Source organism: Lontra canadensis, unplaced genomic scaffold (genome assembly GCF_010015895.1).
Source record: "Lontra canadensis isolate GAN:19392208 unplaced genomic scaffold, GSC_riverotter_1.0 scaffold56, whole genome shotgun sequence".
Taxonomy (NCBI): domain Eukaryota; kingdom Metazoa; phylum Chordata; class Mammalia; order Carnivora; family Mustelidae; genus Lontra; species Lontra canadensis.
In genome coordinates this window covers 5466913-5484071 of record NW_022631050.1, presented here as the reverse complement: position 1 = coordinate 5484071, position 17159 = coordinate 5466913, and the positions used below count along the sequence as shown (strand labels likewise).

Genomic DNA, 17159 nt, shown 5'->3' with positions numbered 1-17159 from the left:
TTCCAGGATCCATTGACAATACTTGAATAATCTAATACTTGAGCCTAATTTGTTCAAGAATTACATTATCACTTTGTGAGTAAAAGACATTGTAGCACAGGGATCCCAAAACCTGGCTTCCAATCAGAATCTCTTCAGGTGCTTGTCGAAAATAGATATGTGAACTTCATCCCTGTTCTAGTGAATCAGAATATTCAAGCTAAAGACCAGATTACCTTTTAATACTTTTTTAAAGATTTTATTTATTTATTTGACAGACAGAGATTACAAATAGGCAGAGAGGCAGGCAGAGAGAGAGAGAGAGGAGAAAGCAGGCTCCCTGCTGAGGAGAGAGCCCGATGAAGACCAGATTACTTTTTAACAAGCACTTTAGGAGGTTGCTTTTTGGGAACAACTAGAAGGAGAGAAAGCCATGAGCAATGGGAGGCTTGGAGTCCCCATTTGTGCCATTAAGTTGTTATATGAATCTGAGTTATCTCATTTCTCAGGAACTTGCCTCCAGAGAAAGGCAATACTTCCTGAAAGCAACTTGGCAATAACATGCATCAGGAATCATTAAAATACTAAGTCTTTGACTCAGTAATTCTTTTGGGAAACTATCCAAAGAAAGTGTTCCAAAATGTGGATTAAGATATATAAAAGTATGAAAAAGTCTAAATCATTAGCAATAAGGGATCGGTTAAGTAAATTGTGCACCCATGAAAGATATTTCCAAAGAATTTTTAAATAATAGAAATAAAACTCATGGTATAATATTAAGGGGGAAAAGCATGTTACAAAATATTTCTACAGTGTGAATTTAACCATGATAAAGATATTTCAGCTGAGAAAATAGCCTGTAAATAATTAGATTGGAATATTAAAAATGGCTATGAGATCATGGGTAGTTTTGGTGGTTTTCTTTTTCTAATATGTACTTTTATTTCCAATTTTTCTGTAAGAAGTATGAAATACTTTTATAATCAGAAAAATTTTTTTTATTTGTTTTGATTTTTAAGGAGAGGTTTGGTTTTTTCAAACAGTATGTTTTTCAGCTCTGAAATCCTGTGATATATACTCTAATTCTTTGGCATCTGTGTTGTCTCCTTAAACTTTCCTGTCTGTGATTTTGGGCAAGAGGAGACCAATGGATGTGACATTTGCCCTGAAACTTTCCATGACCCTTCCAGGTAGCATTTCCAGGAAACTTGCAGCTCATATTCATCCTTCGTCCATCTCGCTTTATCCAGAGGACTTTCACTGACATTGGCATTAAATATTATCGAGAAGAATTTAAAATGAAAGTGCCGGTAAGCATGACTTTTCAGTCTTGTCTGCATTTGGTCAGGGCCTGTGGAGAAAATGGCATTTGAGCTGAGTTTGTAAGGGAGGTAGGACTCTATAGGCAGAGAGAGGAGAGGCATTCTGTTTGGAGTGAACAGTATGTGTAAGGACATGGAGGCAGGAAGGACATACTTTACGTGAGGTCCACGGGGAGGCCCCATTCTTGTTGGATTATATATAGGACAATTGTTTGGAAGAAAAAAAGTAGAAAACATGGAATAGGTTTTCACTGTAAGAATAAGGGTTCTGGATTTTATTCAGTAGGCAGTGGGGATCCAGTGAAGGTTTTTCAGTTGGGGAATAACTTGGGTAAAGTGGTATTGCAGTTATATAATCTGAAGGTAGAAGTGATTGAAAGAGGGAGAGTTATTTTAATAGTATGGGTAAAAGAAAATAAGGATCTAAAATAAATACAGGCAACTGTAGAGTAAAAGTAAAACTAATATGTGATATACTCATAAAACAAAAATAAATTAAAATAACAAGAGTAAATATTTTACTGATAACTTTGGCAGAGATGTGGGGGGAAACAGGCACTTTCATACTTTGCTGACTGAAATGAAGTTGGTAATGACCAATATGAAGGACTAATTGGTGGCATTTATCAAAAATTAAAGGATTTACACTCATTGACCTTCCAATAAAAGTTATTCTACAGATACTCTCATACATGCGTTTAAGTCTGCATATATGATGATATTAATTACCAAATCGTTTTTAAGAATCAATGATTAGAAATACCATAAATGAAAAAAATAAATAATGGTCTGCACAATCAACTAAATACTTTGTAGACAGCAAAAGTGATAAGGCATTATACAACCACAGGAAAAGCAGGTGGCAGTTATCATACACCTAACCAATGACCCAACCAAAAGAAATGAAAACACGTGTCCACAAAAAGACCCTTACAAACACAAATGTCCATCAACATGTGAATGGATAAAGAAATTGTGGCATAGTCACATAATGGAAGAACAAGCAATAAAAAAGAGTGAAGTATTGATTATTTTAACAACATGGACACTCTCCATAATATTCTCCTGAAAGAAGGAAATTAACCACTAAAGAGTGTATGTTCTATGATTCTTCTTATGTAACATTTAAGAAGAGACAAAACTAACCTAGAAAATCACAATGATGGCTGCTGTTAGGGGTGAGGTGGAGTGGAGATTAACTGGAAGTAGGTATAAGGGGATTTTCTAGGGAAATGTGTATCTTGATTGGATGGTGTTACATGTATGTATACAGTTGTCAGAACTAATTGAACTATCACCTTAAAATCTGTGCATTTGATTGATGTAAATTACATCTCAATTGAAAAAGAAAAAACATAAAAAGGAAAAAAATAGGTAAGATGAATCAATAGTGATAGAAAAGTTTCTAATATATATTTTTGTTTCATTTTTTGTTTAGTTGGAAATAAACTCAGAAAAATTTCAATAAGATTGATACAAAGAACATTCTATGCTCTTTACCCAGATTCATTCACCTATTGTTAACATTTTATCCCCATTTGCTTTATTTACTTATTATTTGCTTCTCCTATAGATAGATAACCTCTCTTTCTCTAATATTATACATATATGAATATATATATTTATTTCTCTATTCATAGTATATATAGATAGGTTTAAATATAAAGGTATATATATATTATACATATATGGAATATGTATACGTGTATTTGTATATATAGGATCTAGTTTAGGATCAAACAGTACACATAGTTGTCATGTCTCTTTAGTTTCCTTTAATCTGAAATATTTCCACAGTCTTTGTCCTCTATGACATTAGCATTTTTTAAGAATACAGTCCTTTAAAGACAAAACTTACCTTATTTGGGGGTCACGTGATGATTTCTCGGGATTTGATTCAGATAATGCATTCCTAGTTAGAATACTGCTTAAGTGATGTCATGTCCTTCTTAGGGTATCACATGTGGAAAACACAGTGTTCGTCTGCCCCCCCCATTGATAACATTGATTTTGGTCCCTTAGTTAAGGTGTTGTCTAGTTTCTCAAATGTTTCCATTACAACTAATACAGAATCTTTAGAGAAACATTTTAAGATCACACAAATACCCTGCTCCTCAAAAGATTCCTCTCTATATTTAATACCTATTGGTAATTCTTACCTGGAATGATCTTTATTAAATTGATTGCAAAATAATGATTTCCCAACTATAATACTCTCTGAACATATACTAATCAGAAGTTGGTACTCTACTGTAAGCTAGAGCTTTCCCTTCTCCCTTATTTGTCTATCATCATAAGACATATATGTGTCTTATCTCTATCATCATAAGACATATATGTCTCTTTCTCTCTAAATATATTTATTTATCCCAGAAATCATAGAGTTTACAGTGGCACTTTAAATTTTAGGTCATCATCAGTGATCCCTTGTGTGGGAAACTTTACACTAGTTGCATATAAAAAAGTAATTTAATCTTTAATATTAAAAAATCTGGCAAAACCCAGAAAACATCCATCATGAAAGCAAGATACTTTCAGTAAAAAGAAAGTCACATAGTAGGTCATTAAAAAAACTTTTTTAGGTCTTCTAGCATGTATTTTTAAGTGGGGATAAAAGCAAAAGGAAAATAATATGGATAATATATTCCCATTTGAATAAAATAGAAGTGGCTTATATGTGATTGCATATAATAGCGCACCTTGGGAAGGCTGTATAAGACATCAAAAAACTGGTTGAAGTGGTTGCCTCTTGGATGTAGAACTGGAGGTCTGGGGGTAGGGATGAGAGGAAGACTATTTTCAATTTAGCTTAACTCTTTCTGTTTGAATTTATTATCACATACACATATTAACTGTTCAAAATGAAAAACCTCACTTTAATTGAAATTGCTCTGAGAAAATATTTAATCCATCTCAATGAAAACTGACTGTATCTCAGATAAGGGATTTTTCTGTTTCTTTTCCCACTCTTATTTTCCCTCTTTTGGTTTAATTTTATATGAATACTCAAATTTCCTAAAACACTTCTTCCCTATATTTTGGGCATTAACCAGACACAAAATGTATTTCTTATTCTATTTTAAATACTTATTTCAAAATAACTTGAGTGTTTAAGAGAAAATGTAAGCCATAAGTTTCTTACTCCGTTTTCCTGAACTGAGTAACAGCACTGGGAAAGGGATGACTTACAGGAAATGAATGAACTTTTTGTAATCCTCATAAGCTTGTTCCCCTTCAAAGATAAAGAAAATTGTTTTGTGTCACTCAAAAAGGTTTGGAGTTAACACTAAGCATTTGACCAAATGTCAAATACATGTTTCTCTGGTTGTGTATAAAACACACCTCTCCAAGAGATAGTATGTATACAGATACATACGTGATTTATGCCTTGCTTTTCATGTGGTGCATCTATACTAAAGAGAGAAGGACCATCTACTTTGTGTTGATACCATGTTTTTAGTTACTTCTGTATGTGGTAATGTATGTTGATACCTTGTCCACCATATTTTCAATTTTAAACTTAAAGTCAACTTTTTAAAAGCTCTCTGTCACCCAAACTAAAGGCTTATTAGTAGGACATTTTTAAATGCTAAACATTTACCTTGTCAACTACTGTTTCACCTGTGGAAGATGATCACATTCTCACTGTTCTGATGCACCACAGAGTTCAGTGTAATGTTACCAAACTTGAGGAAACTAGACTTCAAAATACATTTAGCCTTTTATTTATTTATTTATTTATTATTTTTAAAAAAAATCATTTTATTTATTTTCAGCATAACAGTATTCATTGTTTTTGTACCACACCCAGTGCTCCATGCAATCCGTGCCCTCTCTAATACCCACCACCTGGTTCCCCCAACCTCCCACCCCGCAACCTCTTCAAACCCTTCAGATTGTTTTTCAGAGTCCATAGTCTCTCATTGTTTATTTATTTGACAGACAGAGATCGCAAGTAGGCAGAGAGGCAGGCAGAGACAGAGAGAGGGGGGGGAAGCAGGCTCCCCGCTGAGCAGAGAGCCCGATGTGGGGCTTGATCCCAGGACTCTGGGATCATGACCTGAGCTGAAGGCAGAGGCCTTAACCCACTGAGCCACCCAGGCGCCCCTACATTTAGCCTTTTAAATGACAGTCCAAGCTGTTGGTTTGTCTTCCTTGCTTTGTTTTTATTTTCTTTTAATCTTTAATTTTTTTTAATTTAAATGTTACTTAGTTAACATACAGTGCAATATTGGTTTCTAGAGTAGAATTCAGTGATCCATCACTTACATAAAATAGCCAGGGCTCATCACAAAAATGATACCCTTCACCCATCCTTCACCCATCCTGTCCCATCTCCCCACCTCCCTCCCTCCATCAACCCTGTTTGTTCTTTTGTTAAGAGTTTCTTATGGTTTATTTCCCTCTCTCCCTTTCTTCTGCCCCCCTTCCCACATGTTCATCTGTTTTCTTTCTTAAATTCCACACACGAGTGAGATCATATGATATTTGTCTTTCTCTGACTGGCTTATTTCACTTAGCATAATACACTCTAGCTCCATCCATGTCATTGCAAAAGGCAAGATTTCATTCATTCATTATTCAGCTGAATAATATTCTATTGTATATGGATACCACATCTTTATTTATTCATCAGTCAATGGACATTTGGACTCTCTCCATAGTTTGGCTATTGTTGATAATGCTGCTATAAACATTGGGGTGCATGTAGCCCTTCAAATCTGTATTTTTGTGTCCTTTGGGAAGATATCTAGTGCAAATGCTGGGTTGTAGGGTAGTTCTATTTTTAACTTTCTGAGGAAACTCCACACTGGCTGCACCAGTTTGCATTCCCACCAACGGTACAAGAGGGTTCTCCTTGTTCTACATCCTTGCCAACGTCTGTTTCTTGTGTTGTTAATTTTAGCCATTCTCACAGGTGTGTGGTGGTAGCTCATCGTGGTGTTGATTTGTATTTCCCTGATGATGAGTGGTGCTGAGTATCATCTCATGTGTCTGTTAGCCACCTGGATGTCTTCTTTGAAAAGGTGTCTGTTCATGTCTTCTGCCCATTTCTTGAGTGGATTATTTGGGTTTTTTGGATGTTGAGTTGATAAGCTCTTTATAGATTTTGGATACTAACCCTTTATCTGATATGCCATTTGCAAATATCTTCTTCCATTCCTTAGGGTGCCTTTTAGTTTTGTTGATTGTTTCTCTCATTGTTCAGAAGGTTTTTATCTTGATAAAGTCCCAATAGTTCACTTTTGCCTTTGTTTCCCTTGCCTCCTGTAACCTGTCTAGTAAGAAGTTGCTAGAGCCAAGGTCAAAGAGATTTCTGCCTGTGTTCTCCTCTAGGAATTTGATGGATTCCTGTTTCACATTTAGGTCTTTCATCTGTTTTAAGTTTTATTTATTCATTTATTTATTTTATTGTCTTCTGTTAGTTACCATATAGTACATCATTAGTTTTTGATGTGTTCTAAGATTCACTGTTTATATATAACACCCAGTGCTCCATGCAATACATGTCCTCCTTATTACCCACCACCAGGCTCACCAGTCCCACCACCTCCCCTCCTCTCTAAAACCCTCAGATTGTTTCTCTGGAGTCCGTGGTCTCTCATGATTCCTCTCCCGCTCTGATCCCCCCCCCTTCACTTTTCCTTTCCTTCTCCTAATGTCCTCCATGTTATTCCTTATGTTCCACAAGTAATTGAAACCATATGATAATTGACTTTCTCTTCTTGACTTATTTCATTCAGCATGATCTCCTCCAGTCCCATCAAGGTTTTTGTAGATGGTGTAAGAAAGTGGTCCACTTTCATTCTTCTGCATGTGGCTGTCCAATTTTCCCAACACCATTTATTGGAGAGACTATATTTACCCACTGGGTATTCTTTCCTGCTTTATCAAAGATTAGTTGAGCATAGAGTTGAGGGTCCGTTTCTGGGTTCTCTATTCTGTTCCATTGATCTACATGTCTGTTTTTGTGTCAGTACCACACTGTCTTGATGATTACAACTTTGTGATATAGCTTGGACACAGTACTAGAAGTCCTAGCTTCAGCAATCAGACACCAAAAAGAAATAAAAGGCACCCAAATTGGCAAAGAAGTCAAACTCACTCTTTGCAGATTGACATGATACTCTATGTGGAAAACCCAAAGACTCTACCCCAAAATTGCTAGATCTCATATAGGAATTCAAAAAAGTGACAGGATATAAAATCAATGCACAGAAATCAATGGCAGAAAGAGAAATTAAGGAATCTTTTATATTTACAATTGCACCAAAAACCATATGATACTTAGGAATAAACCTAACCGAAGAGGTAAGGGAAACTGAAAACTATAGAATACTTATGAAGGAAGTTGAGGAAGACACAACGAAATGGAAAAACATTTCATGCTCATGGATTGAAAGAACAGATATTGTTAAAATTTCTATGCTACCCAGAGCAATCTACACATTCAATGCAATCCCTATCAAATGCCATCAGCATTTTTCACAGAGCTGGAACAAATAATCCTAAAATTTGTATGGAACCAGAAAAGATGATGACTAGCCAAAGGAGTGTTGAAAAAGAAAACCGAAGCTGGTGGCATCACAAATCCGAACTTCAAGCCATATTACAAAGCTGTCTCCATTTCATTTCTTTCACTCTTGTCATTATTTCCTTTCTTTTACTGTCTCTGGCTTTATTCTTCTTTTTCCTGCTCCTTTAGTATAAGGTTAGGTTTGTTTGAGAATTTTCTTGCTTTAAAAAAATTTTTTTTTAAGATTTTATTTATTTATTTATTTGACACAGAGAGAGAGAGAGAGAGACAGACAGACAGCAAGAGAGGGAATACAAACAGGGGGAGTGGGAGAGGCGGGTTTCCTGCTGAGTAGGGAGCCAGATGTTGGACTCAATCCCAGGACCCTAGGATCATGACCTGAACCAAAGGCAGATGCTTAATGCCTGAGCCACCCAGGTGCCCCAAGACTTTTCTTGCTCCTTGAGGTAGGCCTGAATCGTTATAAACTTCTCTTTTGGAACAGCTTGTACTTCACCCCAAAAATCTGGACTGTTGTATTTTCATTCTCATTTGTCTCCATGTGTATTTTTTTATTTCTTCTTTGGTTTCTTGGTTGACCCATTCATTGTTCAGTAGCATGTTATTTAGGCTGCATTTATTTGTGTTCTTTCTAAATTTTTTCTTGTGGTTGAGTTCTAGTTTCATACTATTATGGTCAGAAAAGATGCATGATATGATTTCAGCCTTTTTGAATTTATTGAGACTTGTTTTGTGGCTAATATGTGATCTATTCTGGAGAGTGTTCTATATGCATTTGAAAAGAATGTATTCTGCTGTTTTAGGGTGGAACATTCTGAATATATCGTTAGATCCATCTGGTCCAATGTGTCATTCAAATCCACTGTTTCTTTGTCCATTTTCTGTCTGGATGACCTATCCACTAATGTAAGTGGAGTGTTAATATCTCTATTATAACTATTGATTTCTACCTTCATGTCTGTTTATAGTTACTTCATATATTTAGGTGCTTTCATGTTGGGTGCAAAAATATTTACAATTGTTGTATCCTCTTGTTGGATTGTACCCTTTATCATCATGTAGAGTCTTTCTTTTTCTCAAGTTATAGTCTGTCTTAAAGTTGATTTTGTATGATATAAATATTGGTATCCTCATTTTCTTTTCATTTGCATGGTAAATGTTCTTCCATTTTCCATTATCTGCATATATTTTTAGGTCTGAAATGTGTCTCCTGTAGGCAGCATATAAATGGGTTTTGCTCTTTTACCCATTCAGTCACCCTATGTCTTTTGATTCAAAGTATATTCAAAGTAATTATTGATAAATACGTACTCACTGCCATTTTGTTATGTTTTACAGTTGTTTTGTTGTTCTTTTCTGCTCCTTTCTTCTTTTCTTGCTGTCTTCTCTTGTGGTTTGATGACTTTCTTTATTGATTTGCTTGGATTACTTTTTCTTTATTTTTTGTGTGACTATTACAAGCTTGTGTGTGTGTGTGTGTTTGTATGGTTACCATTAGGTCCATTTGTAACATGTGATGCATAAAGCAGTCTATATTAAGTTTTTTGTCATTTGAGTTTGAACCCATTCTAAAAGCACTAAATTTTTACTTCTCCACCCTCTATGTTTTTTGTATATGATGTCATACTTAACATTCTGTTATTCTGTGAATCCCTTTACTGATTTCTGTATATGTAATTTATTTTACTGCTTTTGTGCTTTAACCTACCTAATGGTTTTGTGAGTGATTCATCTACTACTTTTTAAAAAAGTTTATTTAAGTAATCTCTGCACCCAACGTGGGGCTCAAACCCATGACTCCGAGACTAGAGCTGCATGCTCTTCCAGCTGAGCCAGCCAGATGCCCCTCATCTACTACTTTTATTGTGTCTGCATTTAATTATGAAATTTTTTTCATTTAATAATTGTCTTACTCCTATTATAGCCTTTTCTTTTGACTCAAAGAATTCCTTTCAGTGTTTCTTGTAAAGCTGGTTTATTGGTGATGAATTCCTTTAACTTTTGTTTGTCTGGGAAATTCTTTATCTTTCCTTCTATTCTGAATAGTAATCTTGCTGGATAGAGTATTCTTGTTTATAGGGTTTTTGTTTTGTTTTGTTTTGTTTTGTTGTTGTTGTTGTTGTTGTTTTTTCCTTTCGGCCCTTTGTATAGATCATGCCACTCTCTTCTGACCTGCATAGTTTCTGCTGAAAAACCAGCTTATAGCCTTCTGGAGTTTTCCTTTTATGTTACTGTTTTCCTTTCTCGTGCTGTTTTCCTTTCTCATTCCTTTCTCTATCATTGTTTTTTCATTTTAATTACTGTGTGTCTTGGTGTGGACGTCCTTGGATTGATTTTGTTGGGGGTTCCCTGTGCCTCTTAGATCTGGATTTCCATTCCCTTCCTCAGATTTGGGGAGTTTTTAGCTATTATTTCTTCAAATAAATTTCCTATCTCCTTTTCTCTCTTTACTCTTTCTGGCATCCCTGTAATGCTAATATTATTATGCTTGATGATATCACTGAGTTTCTATAATCCATTCTCAGCTTTTATTATTCTTTTTCCTTTTGCCATTTAACTTGTTTGCTTCTCGCCATCCCTCCTTGGGTCTGGCTACCCAGAGCAGAGAGCTTGGTTGCTTTTTATTACTCCATATTTTGAATCACTGATCTCTTCTTCTGTCTTCTCTGATTTGCTATTGATACCCTCTAGTGTATTTTTAATTTCAGTTATTGACTTTTTCATCTCTGATTGGTTCTTTTTCAATATTTTCTATCTCTTTGTTGAAGGTCTTAGTGAGATCCTCCACTCTTTTCTCAAGTCCAGCAAGTATCTTTTTGACTGTTACTTTGCGTTCTTTATTAGGCATATTAGTTATCTCTTTCATTTAACTATTTTCTTTAACATTTATTTATTTATCCTAGAGAGAGAAAGAGAGAACTTGTACACATACACGTGAGCAGGGTAGGGGTGGAGGGAGAATGAGAGGGGGAGAATCCTCAGGCAGACTCCCCACTGAGCATGAAGCTGATGTGGGGCTTGATCCCAGGACCCTGAGATCATGACTGAACTGAAATCAAGAGTTGGATACTTAACTGGACCTAAGTACCCCCCACTTAACTTTTTTTAATGTGGTTTTTGTCCTTTTCTTTCATTCAGGACATACTCCTGTCTTCTTATTTTGTCTAACTCTCTGTGTCTGTTTCTATGTGTTAGGAAAGTCAGCTTTTTCTCCTGCTCTTGAAGGTATTAGCCTTATGAAGAAGAGGTCTTGTAGTGCCCTGTACCACAACGCCCCCATTTACCTGAACCAGATGCTTTAGGGGTATCTCCTTTGTGGCTTGTGTGTGTCCCACTGTTGTGGCTGAGCCTCATTTGCCTTCAATCCAGTTGGCTGCAATGGCCGACTTTGCCTGTTGTGGTTGCACATGGCAGTTTATTCCCTGTGATGTTAAAGGGCTTGTCTGGGGCCACTGTGGGCTTGTAGTTGGGTGATGGCAGCAGTCAGATTAGATGCCTGCCCTCAGCTCATCTACTAGGGCTGCAGTGGTACTAAACAGCAGAGTGCTCTCTCATGCTGCCTCCTGAAAGCCTTATTGGTGTGTGGGGCTGGCAGTTAGACCAGATGTCTCCAGTCCCACCTGCTGGGACTGTAGTCACACTGATGTGTGTGGCTAATCTTCCTCTCTCCCCAGGGCAGGAGTTACTTTGGAGTAGCACTGGTCCCTGCTGGGGGTTGCTTGCAGGATTTGTCTTGGCAGGAGCCATTTTGGAGGGAATCCTGTGGAGTGGGGTGGGGTGGGGTGGATGAGGTGGCTCTTTAGGAGAATGCAGGAGTGGGGTCTGTGGTATTAGCAAGCTATGGGAGAGTGTTTGAACTGGTTTCCACAGGTGTCTGGCTATCTAGGCTGGGGTGGGGTTGGGGAGTGATGTCACTTGCTAGGACTTTGTTCTAGGAGAAGTCACCTAAAGATTCCTGCCCCTCCAGTGCAGGTTCTGAGATTAGTAAGTAAGTCTTCTTTCCATATACTCTTGGTGCTTTCAGATTGCTATTTCTGTACCGTACCTTGGCTGAGTTGTTTGCTGTGTTGGCTCTTTAAGGACTGGAACTCATTTTCCTTTCACCCTCTGTCTTTCCTAGAGCTAAGCCTGCTGATTTTTAAGTGCCCGGAGTTAAGTCCTACTGATTGTAAAAAGTCACAAAGTTAAGCCCCACTGGATTTCCAAAGCCAAACGTTATAGGACTTATCTTCCCACTGCAGGTTCCCTGTGCCCCAGGTGCCTGGTATGGGGTCTGCTTCTCAGCCTTCTCCATGCTTGTGGTGTCCCTACTGTTTGTGGTTAAGTCTCTGAGGAGTTTGGCTCCCAACTGCCTCTCTGCCCCTCCTACCTCTTTCTGTGTGGCCTATTTCACCATTTTTTTCAGAAGTCCTCTTTGCCCATTTTTAATTATATGTTTTTTTTTACCGTTAAGTTTTGAGAGTAGATGTGGATCCATTGTCAGACATGTGATTTGCAAATATTTTCTCCTGGTCTATGGGTTGTCTTTTCACCCTCCTATGTCTTTTGAAGAGCAAATGCTTTTTATTTGGATGAAGTCCAGTTTATCAATTCTTCTTCTATGTTTTGTGTTTTTGGTGTTGTATCTCAGAACTCTCCTAACTCAAAGATTTTCTCCTTATTTTTCCTTTATGTTTTCCTCTCCAAGTTTTATGTCTTAGATTTAGATCTCTGATGCATTTTGAGTTAATTTTTGTATGAGATGAAAATTAAGGTTTCTTTTTTGGTATATGGATGTCTAGTTGTTTTAGCACTGTTCATTGAAAATGGAATTATTTCTCCATGGAAATGATTTTTTACACCTCTGTCAAAAGTCAGGTTCGTGTTTGCCAGGGTTCAGGGATGACTAGGAGGTGAGATGTGCTTATAAAGGATAGCACAAGGGTTGGGTGCCTGGGTGGCTCAGATAGTTGGGCATCTGCCTTTAGCTCAGGTTGTGATCTCCAGGTCCTGGGATTGAGCCCCACATCAGGCTCCCAGCTTGGCAGGGAGTCAATATCAAGTTCCTGCCTTTGATTTTGTACTATAATTATGTAAGATGCAACCATAGAGGGCAGGGACTGGGTGAAGGGTACATGGGACCTCTCTGTACTATCTTTGCAACTTCCTGTGGATCTGTACTTATATAATTATTTCAAAATTACTATAACCACTATAATTACTTTAAAATAAAGAGTTAAAAAAATCACTTGGCCATATTTGTGTGAGCTTATTTCAGGACTTCCTATTCTATTCCATTGATTGATTTGGCTGTCCTTTGCTGTTACCAAACTCTTAACTACTATAGTTTATAAGTCTTGAAACTTTATTCATTTTCAAAATTGTTTTGCCTATTCTACCTATTTTGCATGTCCATATAGCTTTTAGAGTTAGCTTGAGACTTTCTACAGAAGGTCTTCTGGGATTTTAATTGGGCTTGCTTTGATCAATATTTAACAGTACTAAATCCTCTAATATCTTCCTTTTTTTAAAAAAAAAGATTTATTTGAGAGAGAGAGCATGAGATGGGAGAGGTCAGAGAGAGAAGCATACACCCTGCCTAGTAGCAAGCCTGATGTGGGACTAGATCTTGCAACCCTAGGATCATGACCTGATCTGAAGGCAGTTGCTTAACCAACTGAACCACCCAGGCACCCCTAATATCTTCCTTTTATTTCTAATTTTCATTTTTTCTTCCAATTTAAAATTTCTCTTAGTCCTTGATAGCTAAAGATGAGTAGGCAGAGTCCCAGCAAGCGTGGAACACATGCCTCCCTCTGCTGTTCAATTAGGTAGAACAGAAGATGTGCAACCTGGCAGGATATACTTTTTATTTTATTTTTAAAATTATTTGTATTAATTAATTAATTTATTTGACAGAGAAAGAGAGAACACAAGCAAGGGGAGCAGCAGCAGAAGGAGAGGAGAAGCAGGATCTCTGCTAAGCAGGGAGCCTGATGCAGGGCTTGATCCCAGGCCCCTGGGATCATGACCTGAGCCAAAGGCAGACACTTAACGTACTGAGCCACCCAGGTGCCCCAGGATATGTTTTTTAAAACTCCAGTCTGTGTGGCAAAGTTACTTCAGCCTAATAAGATGTTCCACATTAGTATTAAAACAAAACAAAACAAAACAAAACTCCAAGTGTTACCATAGCAATTAATATTTCAAGAAGCAAAATATATTGGCAACTTCTTGTTTTGTGTCCTATTAATTTCTTATTTTAGAAAGCCTAAAAATCTTTTTTATTTTTAGCGTTTTAAAATTTTTAATTAATTATTATTAATTTAATTAATTAATTAATTAATTAAAAAATTCCCAAACTCCTTTTCAGAAGTGAGGGAGAAAGGCAGGGACCTGATAAGGTTAACAGTGATATGTAGTAACCAAATCCCACAAAACCTGAGTTCCTTGAAGTAGGAACTGTTGACTGTTGTGCTGACTGTGTTATCCCTTAGAGCCTGGCATTTATTAGAAATTCAATACCTTATTCGTTGAATGAGTATATCAATTTTGTTTTTCACCTATAGACTTTGGGCCCTAATTTACATTCCTTCTGTTCCAAAGTGGATTTATCACTTGACTAATACTATATAATAATAGAAGAAAACCCCTATTTAAAAAAAAATAGATTTTATTAAGTAATCTCCATACCACATGTGGGGGATCAAGAGTTGCATGCTTCACCAACTGACCCAGACAGGCACCCCAGAGAGCCTATGTTCTTACGTCCTCTGAAAAAGAGTCAGTTTTCAAAATAATCAACAAGGAGTGAAGAAATATGAAGTCATAAGTTAAAGGCTTACAGGGGCATGTTTCAGAAGTAGGAGTGAGAGGTCCTTGTTTCTCTTTAGGAGTGAGTAGGGAGTGTGATATAATCGCTGAAACAGAGCTAGGATCATGACCTGGTCAGAGCCACTACAGAGGAGCAGAAAGGGACAATTTGGAATGTGTCTGCTCCCTCTAGGTGTGTGGGCATTTGTTCATCAGCGTTGGTTTGTTCATCAACCAGATTGTTAATTCATAAAAATCCACTCCCTAGTACCTCCACATCTCCTCCATGCAGGATAAATTGGGGTGTATCAACCTTCCTCACAGGAGGCATCAGTGTAGTAAATCTTTTTAACACACACTCCTCAGTATGTGCCAGTATTCTAATTTTATTTTTATATTCACCAGTCTACCCCTTACTGGGCTTCTCATTGCATATTTTTAGGTCTCAATATAACACTTGATTTTGGTGGCTGAAGAGTATACTAAAGCTTGGTGACTTGTGACAAAAATCCACCTGAAGTAGGACCCGACTTCTGGGTAGCTTAGAACGGAGTCCTCTGAACCAGGTCACCATTTCGTCACAGACTGTACAACCTTTCGTACTCCTCGCTTAAGTGGGGAAAATGTAAAGGGAATATAAAACATTTCTCTGCCAGATGTAGTAGTAACTCCTTGTACATGAATTCCTGATTAGGCAAAGTTCAAGTGCTGTTTAAATAATAATAGAACCTAGATAAGCTACTCTTCAATTACCTGTGAGGAATATATTGATTTTTTTTCTCTATAGATTGTTATGTTAAACTCTGTGTCTGACCTTCATGGCTACATTGACAAAAGCCAACTGACAGAGGACTTAGGGGGAACTTTGGAATACCGCCACAGTCAGTGGATAAATCATCGAACTGTGAGTACCAACTTATGTGCCATTTATATTTTCTCTCCTTGTTTTCCAGAAGACAGGGCAGTTAAAGATCAACTGGTGGGTGGTCATTGCCCACTGGGATGATTAGATTTTCTAAGCCACAGGTGGGGGAGAAATGGGGAAGAAGGGAAGAAGCTGTGGCTTGTCCTACTATCTCCCTTTGCCTCACCTCATCATCTAGCATGGGGTTTTAGGGAGACTTGACTTAGAATGCACCTGCGGAGTTTTCAACACACCAGCACCCTGCTATACCTCAGAGAAACTGATTTGCTTGATCAGGGTTGTGTCTCAGACATTAGCATTCCACAAAACTCCCCAGATGATTCTAATGTACAGAAAAATAAAACCCACGGAGTCAGAGGAGCTGCATTTGAATACTGTCACCATTATTTATTGTCTGACCTTTGCCCGGTTGTTAAACCTCTTTCAGCTTGTTTTCTCCTGTTAAAATGGAACTAGCAGTGGTTTTCAGCTGGGGGCAGTTTTAGACAGATTTTTTTTATAGTCATAACTTGGGAAGAGCAGTGTTATTGGCACCTAGTGCTGGGTAGGAGGCAGGGATGCTGCGAAGCATCTCACGCATGAGACAGCCCCCCACAACAAAGAATTGTCTGGCTCAAATGTCAATATTGCCAATGATGAGAAACCTCAGACTGACAGAAGCCATCTGAGAGTCTGATGTGAGACAGAGTGATGTAATGTGCGTAAAAGCACCTGACATAAAGTATTTTACTTGATTCACTCACAGTAATGGTTACTATGCTAAACTAAAGGGTCAGTAATATGGAGGAAAAAGTGGGATTGAAACTCAAATAATTGAGTGTTTCTGTATAAAGCTGCCATTCCCCTTTCCCACTCTCATAGATAGCCCCCAAATGCTCAAAATGACTAGGTTTTCTGAGCTGAGGTGAAGCTCCCTTCACCACCCCAGTGACAAGTTGTGGTGTCAGCCCCCCTTCTCTATATCCGGGCACTTTGGAACCATGTTGCTCAACATTTACCAATAAACACCTGAATGACATTTAATTAGGTAGGAGAATTTACTCTCTTTAGAGTGTAAAGCTTTGTGATTTTTTAAAAAAGGAAATTAAAGAACTAAACAAAAATAGATTTCTAGCAACACAGTACATTTATTTCAAAACTACAGATACTAATCTTTCCATCACTTCTTTGGACACTATGTAATTCTAAGGAAGACACAACCCTTCCCAAAACCTAGAGGAAGACCCACAACCTGGGCACGAACCCTTTAACTTCTCATCAGTTATACCTCAATGACAGTGACTCCAAGAGAACTTTTGAGAATGAAAAAAGAAATGGTGAAGTTCTTCACAAACATTATCCTCACTAGGTCTAAATAGAAAAAATATGGAAGGAAGTGTATGTAGAATATCACACACAAGTAAGTGTGGTCAGGGTTGTCCTGTGTTGCAATTTCATTAAACCTATGAAAATGGAACTGGAGTGCTTCCAAGCTTTATTTCTTCACTTCCTAGGATTTTATTACATTACTTTAATAATCAGAAGAATTTACTGTCCTGCCAGTCTTATTTGGCCTAGCTAGCTCTCCGTTTTCATTTTTTATTCATTCATTTGCAAAGTTTTA

At 37.4% G+C, this 17159-nt stretch overlaps 1 protein-coding gene across 3 annotated transcripts in view; it reads left to right on the top strand.

Annotated features, from left to right (window-relative positions):
• The window catches only part of MCF2L2 (MCF.2 cell line derived transforming sequence-like 2), a 242334-nt gene that overhangs the window by 82842 nt on the left and 142333 nt on the right, over positions 1 to 17159 (top strand). For all 3 annotated transcript variants that reach the window (XM_032875453.1, XM_032875452.1, XM_032875451.1), the window contains exons 5-6: positions 1170 to 1289; positions 15419 to 15535. In XM_032875453.1, coding sequence (XP_032731344.1) covers positions 1170 to 1289; positions 15419 to 15535 — 237 coding nt within the window. The remainder of the gene's footprint in view (positions 1 to 1169; positions 1290 to 15418; positions 15536 to 17159) is intronic.